Raw genomic sequence first — 23,628 nt, 5'->3', positions numbered from 1 at the left:
GTGTTGGAATCACACTGACTTTAGATACATGGGTGGACCATCATTGTGGAAATCCGATCAGGCAAAATTTTTACAATGTGAATCACTGAACTAAGACGATACACTAGTTTAGCACACAAGGAATCATTTACAAGCTGAAAAGTTATAGCGCTGAATTTTTGTCTTTAAAATAGTCTATCTGTACTGAAGAAAGTCCACTGTGTTCATTATATAACAATTATATTAGCCAATAAATTCTATCCATCAAACTCCCCTCTTGTAATAACATCCACAAGAATCCACATGGGATGAAGGACACCAGGATCAAGAAAAAGTGATGGGCACGGTACAAGGTCAACCTGCCCAGCTGCTAGAGCAAGGAAAATGGCCTCACCTCACAGACACTACCAAAGGCCCTGAAACTAAGCTCAGGAATCACCATTGAAGAATTAATCTCAAGTGGACTATTATTTTAATATTTGCATCTCTGCCTTACTGTTGATGTAAAACCTTTTAGAAGACCTCTAGTCCTCTGTTAAGAGAGACATAACGTGGAAACTTGTACCAACACATGGAAGACTAAAAGTTAATCCTACTAGTATCTGGCTAGGAGAAAACTATGGAGAACTAGAACAAAATATAAAACAAATGAGAAGCTTAAGAGATTAGTTACCATTTCAATTATGATTTAGACTAAAATTAGCACTGTTTTAACTTGGCCTATAGACAAGAATATTCTACTTTCTACATTCTACAAGAACATTCAATTAAGTAAAATGTCTTTAGTAACTACTATCATATAATCTTTCACTGGACAAATACTGAATAATGGTACCATTGTACTTTAACATTTTCTCCTTAGAATAGAAATAAAATTTAATAATGACACACCAACATACAATGTGGTTACAATAAAAAGTAAAGCTATATATAAGGTTTGATTTCTGAAGAAATGAGGATGAAATAATTCAATTAACTTGAATTATCCTACCATTAAAATATAAAGAAAATTTTCTGCACCCATGTATTAATGCCAAGGTGATCAGCAATGTTTTACATAGCAATAGTGTTGAGATAAAATAAGGAAACGTAGACGTATACAGCTGTACATGTTCATAATAAAAATATGAAATTTGAAACAAAAAAGGATCTTACTAATTCATCATTTTCAGGGAGAAAAGTAATAGGTCATAGTGTTAAAACTATTCAACCTACTTCCACAGAGACTGAGAGATAATATATTAATTAAATTAGCATCTTTCCAAAATCCGTACTTTCTTTCACTCAAGAACAGACCTCAAGAACTATATGAGTCACTGACTCACTGACTCTTTATGCTGAATAAAGCCCTTAATAATATACATTGCAAAGAATGCTAAACTTCTGAAACTTCAAAGAAGAATCAGAAAGGTCATTTGGGTTTTATTTTTGTTGTAGGGGGAAGAGACATGTTCTTTTTAGTTGCTTTTTGAAAAAAAATCCTGGGTAATTTAGTTGACTATACTTTGAAGTAGTTAAAGGAAAAATAATTTTACTGGAATTATATCATCGTAATTTTTCAGAATGACATATTATGTAAATATAAGCACATATGCACTACTTCTAAGTTAAAGAAACTCCCCTAACAAGTCATAAGTTAGATATTATAAGACTATAGCCACCCTCAAATTATTATCTTTAAGACAAATAACAGATTGCATGATGTTTTCCTGTGTGCCAAGAACTTTCCCAGTTAACATTTTCACTTGAAAAAATAGATCACATACTTGTAAAATCATACCCAGCATTGACTTCATAAGGCATGTGGCTTTAGAGTGTTTTTAACAATTATTAATTCTATTAGTCAACTAGCAGGAGGCTAATGCAATTGTCTTAGAAGATGCTCGGAAGACACAGAAGACATTTTGAGAGCTGATCTGTACATCTGCAAAACAAAACAAAAAATATTTTCCTTCCTAAATGATGTAAACACACCTTAAGGGATCATACCTACAGTACATGACTATGCAGCACTGAGGCATGCTTGACAGAATCATGATAAAAGTGTGAACAGACCTTGAGCAAGATTTTCTCCCATTCGTTATGAAGCAGCAGAAGAGGGAAGAATATGATAGTGAAGATTATCTGACAGACTTGGTGAAATTATTTAACCTCCAATATCCCTTAGCCCTAAAAAACGGTAATATTTATCCATACTGGATCAGGAAATGCTTTTGATGGGACATACTCTGGAAAACTATTCAAAATATAATAGCTCAGAATGTCCAGCCATAGCTAAGATGAGAAGTGGCACCCATGGGCAATGTCTTTAATACAGTGCCTCAGTATGCTGAGCAAATCTCTTTAATATAGTGCCTCAGTGTGCTATGCCATCAAGAGTTCTCCATCAGACCTACAGAAACCTTGCCAACAGTTTACAGGACCATTCAATACTATATAGCATGTTCTATCTTTGCAGTTAATTCCAGCACTCTCCTATTTTTAAAAACTTGCTAAATAAGCTTGCAAAATTATGATTAAACCAAAATTAAGCCACCATTATAGCCACTTTTAAAACATTATCTCTGAATGAAATAAAGGTGAATAATGCATTAGCAGTCATAATAGAAACGAGGTTATATTTAATACACTACATTATTTATACATTTAAAAACATCAATAACTCTTAGTAATTAATTTGGGCAACTCTATTTTAAACTTTTTTTCTATTATAGAGCAATATTCCTCATGCTGACTACAAAAAAAAATGTTCCCAATTCAGTTATAGGTATGTCCAAGATGAACAACCATTTTGATTTTATATTTATTTTGTGTCTGAGAATGAGTAAAACGCATTTCTTTTGATATGCTGTTAAGGATCACTTCTTGCACTGCATAAACAACCATTTTAGGTAAGTGAGCTCTAAGGAATTGGAAAAAAGGGAGATTCAGGATCTAAACAAGAGTAACAGGCTCCAAACTTTTAACTTCAGTACATTACTTGTGAGAAAACATAAACTGAACTAGAGGTGAAGGGGTAGATACTAGTAAGCCAAACTTCTTCCATCTTGCTCTAACTCTACAAATATACATATGCTCCTTCTTCGGCAGATATAGCAATATGAATGCATATTCTCTGCCAAGATATTTAATCAGGTTAAAATATATTTAGCTTCCTACAAATGGTCTATTTGTATTAATTTTCATTACTCAAATATAAGACACTTCCCATCTGTAAAATTCTAAATTTCTACTCTTTAATCATTTCCATCTAAATTAAAATTTGAATCTGTCTGAAAGATCTCTGGCATTTTTAGTAGAGGAATTATTATTTTAAAAAAGGATACTGTACTATTTCTACACATTATTTAGACAAGTTCATAAAGCAGCAATAGGGCTTAAAATTAAATTCTAGTACCTGCTTTGTCTCAATGATTAACATGCTTCAGTATAAAAAAATGTTATACATTAGACAGTGACTCGTTCTCAGAATGGCATCTTTACAGAAAAAAGATTCTGAGTATCATATTAGCCTGATCTTGTAAACTATCATTTAGTTTACTTTCACAAACATACATACACATGTATATTAATGTAATACATATATGTATAATATATGTGTATTACATATATAATATATAATATACATGTAATACATACATATAATACACATGTATATAATACACTTGCTCCAAATAACCTTAGAATAAATAATCAAGACAGTTACTTGAACAAAGAAATCAGCTGCCTCAGCATTTTCTTCTACTTTTGGGGTCACACCTCAGCTGTGCTCAGGTGGCCATAGGGGTTACGAGGAACTAAACTCAGGTCAGCCACACTCAAGGCCTTATTCGTTGCACTATCTCTCTGGTCCCTAACCCAGCAATTTTAAAAGAGTTAATAATATACCCACCCAATGCAAGTAAGAACTAGAATTTATTTTCATGAGGTGCAGTCCTTAAATATAAGAACATTGTAGGCACCTTGCTGCATCTTGACCCAAAATAAACATCAAGGATGGTAGAGTAGGGAGAACTGGTACAGTAATCATTCACTGTATGAATCTGAATCAAATCACTATGCTACGATTACGATCAAGCATGTCATCTCACTTCTTTGAGCCTCTCCTCTTATTCTATAATGAGGGAGTTAGAATAAATTATTTCTAAAGGATACACTCCCTCTGTAGTTCAATAATGGTTCTGAGCACTTTAATACCTGAGAAAAAAAATCTTTATGCAATTTCCCGGAAAGAATTTAAAGAACTATACAAAGGGTACCAGGCTGGAGTGATCATACAACAGGTAGGGTGTTTCTCTTGCACACCAGTCAACCTGGGTTGGACTCCCACCATTCCATAAAGTCCTCTGAGCACTTCATAGAGTAATTCCTGAATGCAGAGCCAGGAATAACCCCTAAGCATCAAAAGGTGTGACCCAAAAAGCCAAAAACAAACAAATAAAAAGAATGGTACAAATAAAACCAATGCCAACAATTAATTCATTCGTTTTCTACAATACTCATTCAATAAATACATCAGCTATAATATAAGTACATTCAGAAAATGATTTCAGTGTTATTACCTTTATTAAGAACAAGCAAGGATTTTGTTCGTTTTGTTTTGAAGCCACATCTAGCAAGTAACGAACTCAGGGATTACCGTTAGCAGTGTTTGTGGGACCATATGGGATGCCAGGGATAGACTACAAGTCAGTCTTGTGCAAGGCAAGCACCCTAACCGCTGTACTATCACGCAAGCTCCAGAAAGGATCTTTTTTTAAAAAATTTTGTATTATTGAATCACCGTGAGGTACAGTTACAGACTTACGGATTTTCGTGTTTGCATTTTTCTGTCATTCAGTGATCGAATACCCATCCCTCCACCAGTACCCATTCTCCTCCACCAATGTTCCCAATATCCCTGCCACCACCCCTACCCCGTCCCCCACCACCCCACCCTGCCTCTGTGGCAGGGCATTCCCTTTTGTTCTCTCTCCTTTTGGGTGTTGTAGTTTGCAATAGAGGTATTGAGTGGCCATCATGTTTGGTCTATAGTCTACTTTCAGCATGCATCTTTCAACCCAAATGGGTCCTCCCAACATCCTCTACTTGGTGTTCCCTCCTCTATCTCAGCTTCCTTTTCCCCCAGCATATAAGGCCAGTTTCCAAGCTGTGGGGCAGACCTCCTGGTCCTTATCTCTACTACTCTTGGGTGTTAGTATCCCACTGTTACTTTGTATTCCACAGATGAGTCTGATCTTTCTATGTCTGTCTCTCTCTTTCTGGCTCATTTCACTTAACATGATGCTTTCCATGTTGATCCACTTATATACAAATTTCATGACTTCATCATTTCTAACAGCTGCATAGTATCCCAATGTGTAGAACTTTTTAAAGAATAAAAAAATTATACGAAATACCCGTTTCTTTTTAGAAGTTTTTTTTTTTTTAAAGGACTGGAGCTATAACACACTGGGTAGGGCTGCATGAGGTCAACCCGGGTTTGACTCTTCCATCCCTCTCAGAGAGCCCAGCAAGCTACGGAGAGTATCCCGCCCACAAGGCAGAGCCTGGCAAGCTACCCATGGCGTATTCAATATGCCAAAAACAGTAACAACAAGTCTCACAATGGAGCCATTACTGGTGCCCGCTCAAGCAAATTGATGAACAACAGAACGACAGTGCTACCTGTTTCTCAAAGCAAATTAAAACTTCTGTGAATCTTTCCCCAAATATCAAACCAACTGGACACATTTCTATTTGTAAATTTATTCTCTCACTTGCTTTTTTCACTATCTTTTCTTCTCTCCCTTCCTCTCTCTTGACCTCTCCCACTTTCCCATCTATACTACATATATATACAAGATTGTGTAATTTGACCTCCACCTCAAATTCTGCTGAATATGATTTTTTCTAAGTAGAAGTTTTTATCACAATACATAAAATAAAACATTTTCTTGTTTTTCCAGATAATAAAACTTTGGAATCTTCGAAATCAAGCCTTAAAACAAAAGGACATGAGAGTTTTCTCCTTCATGTGTATTTCTTTCATAGTTGTTTGTAACACCAACCTAAGAGAACTAAGTCATTAATTACACATCTGATGTTACTTTTATTTAAAAAATTAAGAATGAAAGAATAGTAAATTGTTTCTTTTGATCAAAAGCTCCCCACAAAAAAAATCTAAAGAATTAAGTGAGAGATAGCAAAATAAGAGAAAGGTCAAGCTTGGGGCCTATAGCAAACTAGATAGCTTCCATATGAACAACATATAAAGTTCAGATTTTAAAGAACATATGTGTTTGCTCATTGTTTTAGGAAAAAAAAGTTGAATCCTGTCTACTCCATATATACAGATCAAAATCAGATTGCTTAAGTGAACTATAAAATGCAAGAGAACATTGTTTATCCAATTCACAAACCCAAGAATCACTGAAGGAGTTTAAATATTTTCTATGCCTTCGGATTCCAGGGCAACACTTGAATGGTAGATTGCTTTTTTTATAAACTGCTTCAAACTTCGTAAACCTGATGTCAGAGTCTGTTCTTTGCTATCCATGTCTATTTAATTTGCTCTCTGAATTGATTGTTCCTGAATCTTTAAAGGTATTTTTGGACATCTTAAATCCTGTTGAGATTTAAATGTCATCACCTTCAAACAACTCCCATCAAATAAATCTCTTATTAATGCACATCAAATTAATCCAAAATGATCACTTCTATTAACATATGCTTCAGAGCACAAAGCCCATTAATAGTCATCTGGACACTAGAACTAACCCAAGCCTCCCTGAGATAAAATGCACATTATTTAGATATCCTATTACAAAGAATTCTGATGCCGGCCCAAACAGACTTTATTAGGCTTTTATTTCACCAGGCTGTGCTTTATATATTTTAAAGATCTAATTTCAAATGTACTAGCCTAGGTAAAAGAAGATAGTCTGGAAGTAAATAAAGTCATATTTGCCAAAACAAGTCTTCATATAGATAATTTTATGAAACACTTTGTTTCCATAAGAAAATTACAATATTAATTTTTGTATTTACAGTCTATGACAGAAATTGAAGTGAAACCATGGAACAGATCTGCCAAAAATAAGAAGCATGCACCCATTTCACTAAATAGGACAACGAAAATACAGCAAATCTACACTGCGATTATCAAAAGGAAAGGGAAATTGATTAGTTTCCCTTTCATAAGTGGGAGGCAAATGTATTAAAAACTCTGATTTGAATAACATCCCAATTTCACTAAACAAATTCAGAAATGCTACCATGTGCTTCCCCATACATATGTCGTTTTTCTTTGTTTTCATCTCAAAGAACAAAAGAACCCAAAAAATCCAAAAAAAACAATCTACTATGACAACTGCTGATTCACACAGGCCAATTTGACTTTGCATATGTGCATGGCGCAGGCACAAGTTCTTCCCTTACTCCTTTCTTAAACTCAAAGCATTTCAACTGGTCCCTGGGCAGGGAGCCAAACACAGCACTTAAGTTCAAAAAGAACAGCTCATGGAAAAGTATAAGTGCATCTATTATCTTGATGGTTATAATGTGAATTGACATTTTATTTGTATGTAAATTACATTTTCACTGTTAACAAAAATAATGAATATCATTCTTTGTACGAAAGCCTGTGACTTCTCTTTTCTACCACATGCCCCAAAATATCTTTGTTTATTAAAAGTAGTTTAATTTCAACGCTGTTGCTTTGTCTATTTATCTTTCTGATTTTGAATAGAAAAATCTCAATTATTAACTTAATCCAGGACAGAACAGCTGTCACACTGTCTATAAGAATTCTAAATCAATCACTGCAAATCCCTTTGCTATATTAACTCACATATGCAGTATAGTGAACCTAATAAAAACAAGCCATAAGATTCAACAAAAGTGCTCTGTGTAAAATTAAATGTACTATGTAAAGTTTTTATTGCTTTTCGTTTTTAAGAATTACCAAAAGTACAAGAATAAAATAAATGTAAATGCACAGAAAGAACATGTACACACATAAATATGAATATATACTCTATGCTTATATTTTGACATATATGGTATGTTGAATATTTGTGTATAAAACACATAATGTATATAAATATTAAATTTATGCTAAATTTTCCAAGCCAAGGGTGGGTTGTGCTATTTAGATGACTCAGGACACTAGTAAGTGATAAATCACTGTGTTCACCTCTATGGTGTTAGAGGAAGCAGCATTAAAAGTCTCACTTATCTAAGGACCTATAGTGTGCATCAGACAGTCAGACAGAAATATGCCATCAGCAAATATATAAAGGCAATGAAAAGGAGATGTAAGTTCAGAGTATCAGAGTATAGACATTCTATTAAAGCAAGAAATTTTTGTTCTGTAATTATATGGGATGGGCAGAGCCACAGCACAGCGGGTAGGGCATTTACCTTGCTTGCGGCCGACCCAGGTTCGATTCCTATGTCCCTCCCGGAGAGCCTGGCAAGCTACCCATGGCATATTCAATATGCCAAAAACAGTAACAACAAGTCTCACAATGGAGACGTTTCTGGTGCCCGCTTGAGCAGATCGATGAACAACAGGAGGACAGTGCTACAGTGCTAATTATTTGGGATACTTTTGGAGGGGAACTGGAGGACACTTGGGGTCTTTTACAGCAATTTCTGGCCAACTGACTAGCTGACCAACATGGGAACCAGACAACATGGGCTTCCTTGGCGCCGTGGTGCTGGGGATGGTTTCCAGGGGACACCTGGTAATGCTGGGGGCCTAGAGGTCTCCTTGAAGCCACAGATGCTCAGGAACCATATATCTCTAACAACTGAACCAGGGTTGGTCACATACAGGATAAGCCCCTTGACTCCCATACTATCTCTCTGGTTCCTGATCTTCTTTCTTTTAAGTTCACTTTAGTTAATGAATAGTACTGATGTAAATCTTTCTTACATGTGACACTAAAAATACAAAATTTTGTTTTTACAAATACAACATACCACTGAGATAAATGAAACTGACTTAGCATAATTTTCCCTTCTGATATAAACAAGTACAGTGATTTTTTTTAAAAAATAGACAATTTTTTTTTTTTTTAAAATAGCTTCTTCTTGAAGAGTCCCCATAGTAGAAGAGGTAAACCACCTTTTTCTGAGTCTGAGGAGAAAACTTTTATGCAAGAAAAAAAAGGTGACATACATATGGGAGCTTTTCATGATTTTGGCAGTAATAGGTTAGGAATCTTCAATTACCAGAACATTCATTTTTAAAAAACTTTATTATAAGCCTTATTACTTATGTAGCTAAATTCTACCAGAGATTTTACTGTGGCAAAGAAGCACCAAGAATAAGAAATTTTTCCATGGTTTTTTCCATGCTATCACAGCTTAAAAATAAAGACATGTAAGGTTTATTAGTCACACTAAGTCTAGTAGAAACTACACTTCAGAACCCTCGGTAGAGATGAACTATATACATAACAATTTTAAGAGTCCTAGGAGTTGCAGAATAAAGAGTCTGTTCAATTTGGATCAGAATTTTCCCTAATTATTTGGTTTTAAGTCATAAGATGTCACTGACCAAAAATAAATGTTCTGCAATGTATTGTGCTTAGACAGTAATTTGCACAGATGAAAACTACTCATCTTAAAGCTTACATATGAGTATTCCTTCATTAATATAGGAAGGAAATAAAAAAACTTTGATCTGAAGGGGGGCATTCCTGTTCACTTCGTAGCACTTTTATCAACATTAAAGACCATGCACCATAATAATAATAATAATAATAATAATAATAATAATAAATACCTTAGAATACAGTTTTGGGGGGAGGGGTTGATATTTATTTTTATTTGGGGTCCACACCCAGCTGTGTTCAGAGCTTTCTCCTTACTCGTGCTCAGGAATCTTTGTTAGCTGGGATCAGGGGGCCATTAGGTGGTACCCAGCATCAAACCTGAATCAGCCACATGCCAGGAAAGCACCTTATTTCCTATATTATCACTCCAGACCCCCCTAGAATCCAGTTATAAAATGTAACAGTAAAATATAATGCCATTATAGAACTGAGTGGATAAAAGGCAAAAGGTAAACATGTATGATCTCAAGTGTCCAAAGCATACATACATAAACACAACAGAGAGAATGTTGTCTGTGAGCGAAACAATATAACAGACAGCACTTTACAAATGGGGCGTATTTGGGTTTACTGTTGTTTCTAATGCTGCCCATAGTTGTCTGCTGGAAAGATTGCAACATGTATGCTAAATCTGGCTTATTCTTTGACAGTAACATATTTTTTCTGATTAAAATTACGTTAGAATTGAAATATGGCAAAGAATTTAGTGAAATATAATTTGTTGAGATGGAAAGATCTGAGGTATAGTTTGAGAGCCGTACAACTAAAATGGCTATAATCCATAGTCCTAGAACACTGCAGATATCTAAAAGAATATGACTAGCCCAAGTTCTTCTCTGTTTATGAATAAATTTCATTTCTCCCAATCCTATTCAGTCTGTGTCTCAGTATTCACTTAGACCCACCTGGACCACATCACTTAACACAGATCTCACGTGGACAGTCAATGACTTCCCATTTATAACAGAAAAGAGCCTCGTGCATATTTCCAAGAGATGCAGAGTACCTGGCATGGCCTGATGTACACACCCACTGCAGATCCCAGGATCTAGCATTACCCATTTTAGGGTTCTGTTTAAATCTCACTGCATTATGCCCATCCTCCAAAGAGTCACTGTCACTCCGTTGCTCATCGATTTGTTCGAGCAGGCATCAGTAACATCTCTCATTGAGAGACTTATTGTTACTGTTTTTGGCATATCCAATACGCACAGGTAGCTTGCCAGGCTCTGCTGCGCGGGCTTGATATTCTCGGTAGCTTGCCGGGGTCTCTGAGAGGGGCGGAGGAATCGAACTCGGGTTGGCCTCGTGAAAGGCGAACGCCCAACCGCTGTATTATCGCTCCAGTCCCCCAAAGAGATTAAACTGAAAGCTTAAAAATAAATAGCAATAGAACAAAAGTAATCTAGATGAATGCTGAAGTCAATCTGAAGCCGGGGGATTTTAAACACAAAGCCAGACATGGTGGTGATGGGTTACAATGAGATCAAGTGTGAGAATGATGATCCCAATTCCAGGCTACTGTGGGCCCCAATTCCTTCTTTAGATATATTCACCTAAAGAGAAATAAAAGGAATTTGATACCTATCTATGGAGAGGGAGGATCAGGACAGAAATTACCACACTCGTTTAATATTTTTGGATAAAAAATCCAATCTATCTTCACATTCGAGTTCAATAAAAATTTAAGAATCTCTCTCTCTCTCTCTCTCTCTCTCTCTCTCTCTCTACACACACACACACACACACACACACACACACACCCGTCTTTAGGAAAGATCTCAAACACCTGCACCCCAATTACTACTCTTTTCTTTGTCAGTCTTGTTGTGGACACCTGTCAAAACAGACTATATGAAAAAACATAATTCCAGGTTCAGGTAGTTTACAAATAGTTCCTTCAAAATTTAATTGAATGTTGAAAGAACTCAAAAGAACTAGATAATTTTAGGCTCATATCTTGCATGCTGATGTGTATGATGGTCTTTTTTAGTTAATAAAAAAAATTACAATGTTATCATTACTGTGAAGCAGGCACTGTGCCAGAAGCAGATTATCTCATTTCATTTTCATTTTTATTAACATTTTCAATGTGATTCTAATATTACCCATACTTTCTGGCAGGAGGGACAGCCAAGCAGTGCTCAGGAGGTCTGGGGACTTCCACCAATGACTCAACAGTAAAGTCTTAGGTCATATAGTGCAAGAGATTACTTGGGCTACCCCCGGTGCAAGGGGGTCCTCCAGGGCTGCACTGAGAGACGTTCAAGGGAACACACGGTACTGGGGATTGAACCCAGGTATGGGCCATGCCTAAGTGCTATGTTATCTCCCAACCACTATCACACATATTTATTTCAGGAGAAACATCTAAGATATAGAAAACTTAAATTACTTATCTAGATCACAGATCTACCAATTGGGAAAAGCCGAGTCAAAAAAAAGTCTAAAATCTTAGCACAACTCTTGATTTTCCATAACATTTCTTGGTGTTTTAATGAAGTCATTCGCAGGAATGAAAATGAAAGCATCTGAAGAAATGTACAAGAGAAAACAATCTTGTGGATACTTTTTACAAAGACTACAACCAAAAGGGCCCGATGGCCATATTTGTGCTAAACCAAACTATAATCATCTGGATTTTCTTAAGACACTAGATTACTCCAATCTTTCTATTTGCTTCAGAACACCTAGCACACCACCAAGTTACCACATTAAGTGATCCTCTAAATGGACTCAAGCCCTCAACAATTCCTCCAAGGAAAAGTCAGCCTTTTACATTCTAATCTGTTGCAAGTTACATATTTCCCTTTAATGTACTTACCACTAACCATTAGCACAGCAGGTAGGGCGTGTACCTTGCATGTGGCCGACCCAGGTTCGATTCCTCTGTCCCTCTTGGAGAGCCCGGCAAGCTACCAAGAGTAACCCGCCCACATGGCAGAGTTGAATATAAGCTACCCATGGCGTATTCAATATGCCAAAAACAGTAACAACAAATCTCACAATGGAGACGTTACTGGTGCCTGCTCGAGCAAATCGATGAGGGACAACAGTGCTGCAGTGCTACCACTAACCATTGTAACTGTGTATTTATGTGTTAGGCAACCCCATTACATTGCGCAGTACTTCATAAATATCACTATTAACCATAAACATAATACTATTAGGCGCATTCAAAATATTAGTATCTATTCATCTGTGTGGCTGTCAAAATATTGATTTATTCTAATATATTCAAATATCTACATGTTATCAGTAGTTCTCAAGCTTTCACCCCATGCAACATGTCTGAGGGTGGATTGTGCATCTATCGTTAGCTGTGGCACTTTGTGATAATGATTGTGGGAGGAAAATGGAATAGCATATTGAGGGAGGGAACATACGAGTTTTCAAACAGCTGAATGATGCTGCATAGCCCTCCTAGTGAACAAGCCTACTACAGAGGAGGCACTCACAAAAGTTTGTACGGACAGATGACTGTCAGCAGACTTAGCTACCTCTGCACACTGCCGATCCTTTCAAGGAATGCCTGAATCCCCTGATAATTAAGATAGCCAGAGGCAAAAGCACACAAACTAGGATAATGCTAAATATATTTCAGCAATATAATAACAAATCAAGACATACAGGAAATAAAAATATTAATTTTGTCTTCTTTGACACTGAAAATAAATCCAGTATCATAGCTCCAAGTCCATCCCATTAAAGCAATAAATAATAACTAATAGCAATAATGTAAAAAGAGGGTTATTAATTTTAATTGAGACTCACAATTATAATGACTTGATCTAGTTTCTTACATGTCTATGTGGATCAAGTTTATAAAGGAAAGTTCCCTTAAAAGAAGCACACTTTACAGTAAGGCTCTAATGCTGCTACTGTAGTCAGTAAAATCAAAGCTGGTACTCTCAGTGTCTGCATAATTATTTCTAATATACACAAGAATATCATGTGATATACAGTGCATTTATTAAATATTCATTTCCTATAAATACATCCATTTATATGTATAAATTTCTCAAATTGAAAAGACTGCACACTGATAATAACACAGAGAAATAAATCTGACTGTGTCTTACAGAGTAATAGTCTGGGATACAAAAGAATACAGAAAAGTCTATTACAAACAAGTTTGTAAACCACGATGCCTTAATAAAGAAAACTAAAATTTAAAGGTACATATACTTAAAAGTCTCATGCGTCTGAATCAGACTAGCAAGTTTAAGAATCTGTTATCGTGCAGAAGTGTAAGTTCCATTTTAAAATGTAAGAATGTAAGAATGTGCGCACACACACACACACACACACACGCGCACACACACACACACACACACAGAGCATCATTGCAGGAAGAGGAAGGAGGCAAGGCCAGGATCCCAGCTATTCTCAGGGATTACTTATGGCTGACTCAGGAGAGATATTTGTTGCTGAGGGCTGAACCTGGGTTGCCCGCGTACAAGACAAGGAGCCTATCCGTGTACTACCTCTCTCATTATTTTAACTGTCAAGCTGGAAATAACCCAATTGTATACCAAGAGTAAAATAAATTGAAAATTGGAAGTATATGACTAAACCTGGAGCGCCTGGTTGTATAAGAAAATGGTATACTTTAATAAAAATTGACACACTACCCACAAAATCCAAGCCAAGTTTCACTCTGATGCTGAGTGTGAGCCGCATCACACAACGAAGAATGCAGTTCTCATGCATACAAATGCATATAAAGTTAAATAACAAGAAAAAAGCAATCTAAGCACGAGCGGTCATAAGGGTGATTAATTCCTAGGGAAGAGAAAAGAACAGAAAGGAGTGTGGGCACAGAGATAAGGGGTCTTGTAGGGTACCAGCAATATTCTATTCCTTGACAAGAGAGAGAGAATTACAGGAGCATATTTAATTTGTAATAACTCATTCTACTAAAATGTTAGCATGTGGGGGCGTGAACTGTTTCAATAAATAGCAATTGCTCTTCAGAGATATGCAGGAGTAGTATACTGAGAAGAAACCTTTTAGCTGCTGCATTTTGATGACTTATCATCCAGTGGAGAACAGACGGGTAAAGAACGCTTTAAAGGTGTGGAAGAAGATGAATAATGAAGTGAGAAGGAAGCATTCTGCAGGGCTGGATAGTGCAGTGTATGGTGCCTGCCTTACACAGGATCAATCCAGATTTGATCCCCAGCACCCCATGTGATCCCCTGAGATCCTTCGGGACTGATCACAGAGCCAGGATAAATCCTGAGCAGAGCCAAGGGTGCAATTCCCCCCACCCAAAAAAGAAACTGAATGGGGAAAAGCCTTAAAAAAGGGATCAGAGGTCAATAAATAAGAAGAGCCCAAAGCAAAAGAAACTGGGTGAGAAGTCCACTGGGACAAGGAAACACAGAAGAGAACCTTGTCTTTGACTCAGAAGTAGCCGATGGAGGATAAAGGCGAAGACATATGTCTGTCATTAGGATGCTCTGCAGCAATTAGACCTCAGAGACATGCTAAGGAGAGGTGGGAAAGAAATAATATTTGTTAAGTACCAACTAAGTACCAGCCATTTGTTTTCTGATGCACATGTGTTCTCATTTAGTTTGCCAGGAATCTATCCGCCTGCAAGGATTCTGCCGGCCCCATTTTCCCTGTCCAACACTGGAACTGAAAGGGGCTGAAATCACTTGCTTACCTTTTCAATGAAGATGGGAAAGAGGGAAAACAAAGCTGGAGCTGGAGAAGATGAGTCACACAGGCAAATGCTGTCATTATAAGGCTGACCCAAACACTGTGACTGTTCCACTCTAAGGCAATTGCTCTACATCCCTGTAATAAGGTATTCTGAATCTCACAAATGGAACAATGATAGGTTTTCTCTTTTCACATAGAAAGGGTAAGTTAACAGATAAAATCTTATCAGGTTTAAACGTTCCAGCAGTTATTAAGACTTCGGCATCTATTATCACGTGACTTTAAAAGTGACACATAAATGCTAACAGAGAGATTTGAAAGTCTTGTTTCTTAAAAGTATTTCAGGTGCCACTTAATATTTGTCCTGTAGATATTGGCAGGCAAGGGAAACGATCACATTTTATCCTATTCAATCTGCCCCAGGTTTATATGATTCAATGCTATTTCGAGAAACTGAAGAAAGAACCACAGTACCCCCCCCCCCCCGCCCAAGCAGTCAGGCAAACTTGTTTGAGTACCTGGGCTGGACAGACAGACAGCTCAAAGGGCTGGGGTGAATGCTCTGTATGTCCTGCATGTCCTTTCTCTATCCCCAGGACCTCATGATTCCCTGAGTACCACCAGGAGTGATCCCTGAAGTAGTCCTTGACCACCCCCAAATTAAAAACTTTTAACAAAATTAAAATAAACACGTTTAAGAATCTCTATACTGGGGGGGCTGGAGCGATAGCACAGCGGGTAGGGCGTTTGCCTTGCATGCGGCCGACCCGGGTTCTAATCCCAGCATCCCATATGGCACCCCCATCCCCTCTGCCAGCACTGCGAGGACTGACTCCTGAGTGCAGAGAGCCAGGAGTAACACTGGGTGTGGCCGTAAAAGAAAGAAAGAAAAAGAACCTCTATACTAAGCAGAATTGGGAATTGATGGACTGATTTTTCATCTCACTAGCATTGTAGTGTTCTGGATGCCGAAGCATTCCTGAGCTATGTTTGTAAAGGGAGTAACACAGGGCCTACAAAAGAATGACAGTCCATGGGATAATTTCAAATGAACCACTTCCATTATTCTTTTGAACTTTTTAATGATACACTTCCTAATAAAAGTTTTGCCTAGTTATTTCAAAACCAGGTAAGTGTAGAGCTCACCTTAACAAGCAATATTGGTATCTGGTAACATAATTATCACCTTTAAGACCTGTATATAATGCCGTGTGCATTTAGCCTACAAAGCAGGGTGTTATTCAGAAAATTAAATAGTATTACTTTAGTGACTTTATGAAAAAGTTTCATGTACTGGGAGAAGAACAGACAGTATTTTTAATCTTGTTATTAAGAATGCTGCTTCAATGTTTAAATTTAAAAAAAAGATTTTAAATAAAAGACATTACAGACATCCCCAAAAATCATAATAGAGCAAGTGTTCACCATATCTTGTGTTCTGGGTGTGGTGAGCAGGAAACGGGCTGCATGTTTGAAAATAACAAAATGTTGCTCAATGGTACAGCGTTTGCTTTGCACATGTGCATCTATGGGCTTGATTCTAGCATCACAAAAAAATACAGATTTGTCAAGTCAAATCAATAGTATACAGGAGGTAGGTGCTTACCTTGCAAGCAGACAATCCAAGTTTGATCCCGGGTAGCCCATTTGGTACCCTGAGTCCGCCAGGAGTGATCCCTGTGCACAAAGCTAGGAGTAACTAAGCACCACCAGGTGTGACCCAAAAACAAACCACACAATAGATGTGTGTATTCATATACAAGGTTCTGGCTTGCTGAAGTCAAAAATGTATTCTCTTTTATAAAGGGGCATCACTATGGTGTAAAGGAGCTAACAGAGTTGGAGAATTCTAGAAGGTCATTGCCACCGTTCAGATGTGAATGAAAAAACACGTGAAATAGTGTGGTAGAGAGCAAAAGAGTTCAGAGAAAGCACTATTCAAAAATCTTTCCCAATGTCCCCGAGTGCAGCTTGCAAAACAACAGTAATCTCTAAATTCTTTAAAATGAAAGCCAGGTATACCAAAAGGTACTGGAGTCTATGTCTTGTTGCAGCTTTAAACTTTACTCTCATTTTTTTAAAAAATGCAAATGATTATCCAAACAAACTCCTACCAGAAAATTTTCCCCAAAAGACTCTCATCACTGTCATCACTGTCATCCCGTTGCTCATCAATTCGCTTGAGCGGGCACCAGTAACGTGTCCATTGTGAGACTTACTGTTACTCTTTTTGACACATCAAATAAGCCACAGGTAGCTTCCCAGTCTGTGCTGTGTGCTTGCCAGGCTCTCCAAGAAGGGACAGAAAATAAAACCCGGGTCGGCCACGTGGGCAAGGCAAACACCCTACCCGCTGTGCTATCGCTCCAGCCAAAAGACTACATCAACATTATCTGTTGGCATCACCACTAAATTCTACTTTTTTGTTGTTCAAATATTACAAGATTTACCATAACGCTATGGCAACTGATTTTTACAATGAAGAATCAACTAACATCATGTGTGATCATCTAAATTCTCGTCTGGAAAGCACTGAGAGGGGCAGAAAATACATGTGTGAAGGAGGAAGACACCCAGTGCCCCCTCAGTGAGCTTAGAGTCTAGCTGAAGAGAGGAGAGCCCTTCAAAGAGCAGTCTAGTGCCCAGGAAGAGTGGATATGGTGCAGTAAGAAATAGGGGCAGGGTGGGGAAGGCAAATAACACGCTGAAAGATAGCAGAAGTGGGCTAGGGAGAAGGGGAGCTGATTAAGTGACCGCAAGAGAAAACACAGCCAAGTGTAAAAGTCCTTTCTCTGTTGAAAGAGATTCTGGTTTATTGGGGGGAAAAAGTGTTGTGGAGCCATTTGGGCCACACCCTGTGCTGCTCAGATGCTATTTCTGGCTGTGTGCTCAGGAGTGTCCCCCTGCAATGCTCAGGGGACCATGTGGTGCAGGGATCAAACCGCAGTCAGCATTATGCAAGGCAAGCGCCTTCACCCCTATCCTGCCTCTCTGGTCCAGACTGGAGTTTCATAATGGAACTGAAAGGGATTTCATTGTGGCAGCAATTTCAGTGTTGCTCTGATTGGAATTTTCTGCTCTATGAAGAAAGGATTAATGCATATATTCTATGGAAGATTCCTATTTTCCTGAAAATGCCTGTACAGTTCATTTATCATTATGCTCATAAAACAGTAGATAACTTATTCATAGTGTTTATTATGGGATTTTAGACAACACTTCTTCATAACTGTGTTATGGAAAAAGCATACCGAAGGTACAATATAATTTATTACTGAAAATATCCTGATTCTGATGCAATTTTTCACGGTCTACTGAGAAGCTGCCAAGCATCCTGAATGTTTTATTCTAGGTGTTAAACATAACCCTAATAATACAATCACTATTTTCTTTTTCAGTGTTAATTTATGTATTAATATAGATAACTGTACAGGTATGTATAAAACTTCTTTTATATTTATCTTTCTAAAATCTTGATTAATAAAGCAAAAGATGACACATTTCATTTTCAGTGCCTTTTCCCAAGGGTTGCAGAGTAGTAATGATTTTAAAAAACACTCTTCCCCAATCAGGTTGGAAAACAAAGTACAAAGTGAGTATTACCCTCTGCTTATAGGCAAAGGCACCTCACATTAAAATTTCCAAGCAATTAGCACCTTCATATACCATGTCTTTACTAGCACATAATATGCTTGAAACAATCTGCAATATGCCAAAAGGAAAGATATTTTAAGAAAAAATTTATAGCTAGACAAATAGTAGCCCCCTTCATCACAGAATTAAAGTTCCCAGTAAATATCTCAGTCACAATACAGGATGAGACAGGATTTCACACCCAAATAAACAGTGCAAACAATAAATTCCATTGAAGAAAAAGACTTAAGTCCTAAATGTCTGCTATTATTTTTATGAGTATAATTTCCACTATTTCTTTCACTAACTCATAATAAAATAATGTTACACAGTGAACAGCAGTGAAAATATTTAGGGGAAATGAGAATGAGGATATTCCTGAGGGGAAAATAAGAAAGGCATAGTTCGTTCTAAGGAAGAGAAAATAGCACGGAGCAAACAAGGGGCGCAGAAACAAGGAATTATTATCCAATATAAACATATGTCAAGAGATAGTAAGATCTTAGGTTGCCAAAAGAGATGGTTCATGTGGAAAAAGTGGTTGCAAAAGGTTAGCACAATGGATGGACCCTTGACTGCTGCTGATAAATCTGCAACACTTGTAGGAAACAGGAACCCCCTGGAAGTTTGTAAGTTGAGGAAATAGTGTAACTAAACTAGAGGCTGTATGAAAAGCATACCAAAAAGAAAGATGAAAAATGACAAGTTGAATATTTCAAAAACAACAAATGTTTCAACTGTGCTTATAAAAGAGGAATAAAAAGGTCAGTCACCTTGCAGGATAAGATTAAAGGATGGAATTTCTGATAATTTACATTTAATGAGGCATTACTTCTACTGAATTTCTTAAAAGGCACTTCTGTATGTTTTCTATAGCTCAAATTGAAGGGATGATTATTTTATCTACAATGTTTTCAATATTTATATTTCTGTCCAAGTGATTTTTTCCCTTGTCTTACAGTTTCATGATCATTTAGTTTAGTTACAGGAGTCCTCCTAAATTTAATCGGTATAGCATTCCTATGAGACAGTGCAGAAGCCAAAAATGCATTAGAGCAAAGAAGCAATTGCCATTGATTAATATGGGGAAAAAACTGGCACTTCTAGACCCACAAACTAATGTTAAGAAATCCAGAAAAAAAAATTGAGAAAATAATAATGAAATCTGAAGTAACACTAGAATATAGTAAGAGTAAACATATGGTAAAAACGTGGCTTTTAAAAATCTTCCTATCTGAATTTTTTTTCCTGTGTTTTCTTTTTTAGGTAAAAACAGTGATGGTCAGATCCTATTTGTACCTCTGCGCTCAGGGATTATTCCTTGCAGGACACAAGGGCCCTCAGCGTGCTGGGATGGAACACAGGTTAGCTGGTTACAAGGCAGGCACCCTTAGCAGCTGCACTAGCTCTCTGGCCTCACCTCTTTGATTTCTTTTGATTAGAAAAAAAAAAAGGTTGAAAGGCAGATCTCATAAAAACAAAGAAGCAGAACTTTCCAAGGCCTGGGATTCCTATACCTAAGAAGGAGTGCGTGTCTCACAGTAAATACTCACTGAGCAAACTCACTGACGTTACTGAAACTGAGTGAAGAACCTTATTCAAAAAGGCAAGAAAAAAAAGTGATTAACCTGTCTACTTGACATCCATACTTAAGAGGGCGTCAAGAGGATAACACCTGATTCTAAATTGCCTCCCCATACGTACAAGAGGGTTCTGGGGCTGGTTTGTTTGCATCTTAGCCTGCTGTTTCTCCGGATTACATTCAGACACATAAAGCATTTTATGAAGAAGTCCTAGTAACGTGGAAGAAGACTTTCAAAGTGTTCCCCATTGTTCACTGAGTAAGTGGAAATTCACTCTGAACTTGGTCAGAATTTAAGAGACACACTCTGATTCCGATGTCGGGGGAGGGGGGGGAAATAGTAGCCAGGAAGCCAACACCACCCCTTGACTCAAAGCCCAATGTAGAGATACCCACACTCCTCAGGTTTCGGTAGCTGAGGTTGATCTGACTCTACTTTACCGCACCGCTTTCTGTGACTCAGTCTCCTGGTTAGTCCTCACGTAGCTACAATCTGTTTTCGAGTTAGGATCATTCCAAAGCTGAGTCACATTTAGGCATAGACTAGCCCCCTCAAAACAATTCCTCTGCACCTTTCTTGCTGAGATCCTGCAGACATAAGCACTAGGAAGAAAACACGTTTAAGAATCGGTATGAACACACCACCCAGGCACAAGCCAACTATGCATGCTTGGCTAAAAAAGTTTGACACTGTTCTCTAGTTTGACCTACAAAGCCTAGCAAGCCTCTCTCTCCTCTCTTCCTTCCCCTTCACTTCCTCACTCTCTCTTCTCTTCCCCTCCAACCCCCCAACACACACACACACACACACACACACACACACACACACACACACACACACACACACAAAAGAGTTCCACATCCTAGTGAAGAATACAGAAGTATACATCTGGCCTGGCCTGGTTTTTAATTCTCTTGAGTTTATCTATAATTGTCTTAATTCCTAGCTTGTTTATTTGCTAAACTAAGTTTTACAAGAGAAAGAAAAAGGAAAGGGATACAAATTAACATTTCAGACAGGACACTGGAAAATAGTTTGCTGTAACTCCGAGCATACTTCCCATTGTTCTCCTGCTAGACGATACGCGCCTGGTGACCAGATCCAAGTGGGCGCTCTGCCTATACAGTACAGAACGACCTCAAGATGCCAGCATCTGGGGCTGTATCAATAGCACAGTAAGACATTTATCTTGCACATGGGCAACCCGGGTTCGATCCCTGGCAGCCCACATAGGGTCCTCCAAGCACTGCCAGGAGTGATTCCTGGGCACACATAGTCCTGAGCATTGCCAGGTATGGTCCAAAAACAAAATGCAAAAAAAAAAAAACCCAACACATTTTTTTAATATCCAGCATCTACTTAAAAGTAGAAAGTACCTCTTAAAAATGTAAACTCAGTCCTTATATGAAAACACCCCCCCCCCCACACACACACACACACGTGCACACGCACAAAAAACATCTTGGTACTGGGAAAAGAGAAAATTAATTTGATCATATTTTTGCTCCTATTTAATTTTTTAAGTCACTGAGCTCTCTGCTTCCATCAGTGTTTCTCTTACACATCTTAATGTTCTATTTTTATAACGCGTAAGTCAAGCGGTGCTGCTGCCTAATGCCTAATGCTGCCTATGTGAATTTCTAAGGTCAGCCCTGGCTACAGAAAGCTGTTTCTGAACAAACGATGTGCCTTAACTTCTTAAAACCTCTGTGGCAGTAAAATACACTGATAGTAGCAGAACTCCTTAACTACAGTCTATTGCCAGGATGTTTCTTACATTGCGGAGAAATTTGGGTAAGAAATGATCTACTTATAATCGTATTTGTATCTGAAGTTACTAACTTTGCAACTGATTCCCCCAAAAGAAATCCATTAGGGAAGGCATTTTGTAGACATTCTTCATGACAGGTTGTTAATTTTATGCATTTCCCTCTACTAATACACAACAATATATATTTATTGGGGGGAAAAAATCTCATGTTCTATCTTTTTGCTGAAGATAGGCATATCTTCCATGGTAAAGCAGTAGACTCTGAACTTGAAAAAGGTTACTATTCTTCATATAGGGAATGGCTCTCATTTTCTAACTCACCGAAGGAAATAAAAACTTCTCCCCATGTCCTAACTCCTTCGAACCTTTAAGCCAAACAACACGCAATCTGTTCGAAGTTTTGAAAGGGGTATGGTCAGTCCTGCCGCTCACAATTCAATTCGCTCTTTGTTAAAGATTTCTCAGCACCAAGGAAATAGCTGTGCCGATTTGAATGTGCAGGTGAGACGAAGCCTGTGAGGAAAGACTCAGAAACTAACTGATAATACAGACGTCTTACACAGTTACGGCTGGAGGAAAACAGTCTTATTTAAACTCATTCTCCTTTATGTAGGATAGAAGACTGTGAGAGTCCTAGTCTGCAAATATGACATTTATTTATACAGATACTTCATATCAGGCGCTCTTCAGCAACTCAAATGTTTAAATTGAAAAAAATGGAAACATCAAACTAGGGAGTGAATGCATGTGCACTGGTTTATAGGAAATTTTCTGCAGAACCTAAAATATTTTTGAAGAAATATGGTAAAGTGATTATCCTTCTGGAACTGGATACACTGACACTGTCACATTAACTCACAGCTTGTTAAATACTGTGCAATCTTTCTATAACATTCTTTGTTATGAGACTAGAATCAGCATATGGGAATTGCTCTTTTCCTGCTAAACTGAAGTCATTACTAACTACTCATCTGTGACATATACTCTTTCTTGTAACCAGGGATTTTTAGCTTCACAAAATTTAGAAACTGCCACATTGTTTCTTGGCATAGATTTCAAATGTGACATCATTTAAATTTTAGAAAATTCCGTTTTAGCAAATATACTAGTGGGTGCCAGGTTAAAGACTGCCCCAAAGAGGCATTGAGACCTCTGCAGAGACCAACCACGGTGCATTCTTCTCAAACAGTACCTTCACACGCCTTTCATTAAAGGCACATGAAATTACAATGAGCTCAACAAATGCATTTATAGTGGGTTATCAAATTACCAGCATATAGAAATGGTTTCTAGTTACTGAAGATCTGTATTGAAAGTAACTACGATGTAAGATGAAAAGCCCCATTTTCAGCTTCCTTCATTCCCAAAGCCTACGGACTGCAAG

General features: G+C 37.6%; 1 protein-coding gene across 6 annotated transcripts in view; it reads right to left on the bottom strand.

Moving 5' to 3' along the window:
- The window catches only part of TRPS1 (transcriptional repressor GATA binding 1), a 253,272-nt gene that overhangs the window by 204,663 nt on the left and 24,981 nt on the right, over window positions 1-23,628 (bottom strand). Inside the window, exon 1 of one of the 6 annotated variants that reach the window (XM_004607655.2) lies at window positions 1,746-1,800. The exons of the other annotated variants lie outside the window; for them this stretch is intronic. Within the exon in view, the coding sequence (XP_004607712.1) occupies window positions 1,746-1,782 (37 nt within the window). The 5' untranslated portion in view covers window positions 1,783-1,800. Of the gene's footprint in view, window positions 1-1,745; window positions 1,801-23,628 lie in introns of those variants that run through there. 6 annotated transcript variants of the gene reach the window in all.

The sequence above is a fragment of the Sorex araneus genome, chromosome 2, assembly GCF_027595985.1.
Source record: "Sorex araneus isolate mSorAra2 chromosome 2, mSorAra2.pri, whole genome shotgun sequence".
NCBI classification, from domain to species: domain Eukaryota; kingdom Metazoa; phylum Chordata; class Mammalia; order Eulipotyphla; family Soricidae; genus Sorex; species Sorex araneus.
This window is presented reverse-complemented; position numbering and strand designations above follow the sequence as displayed.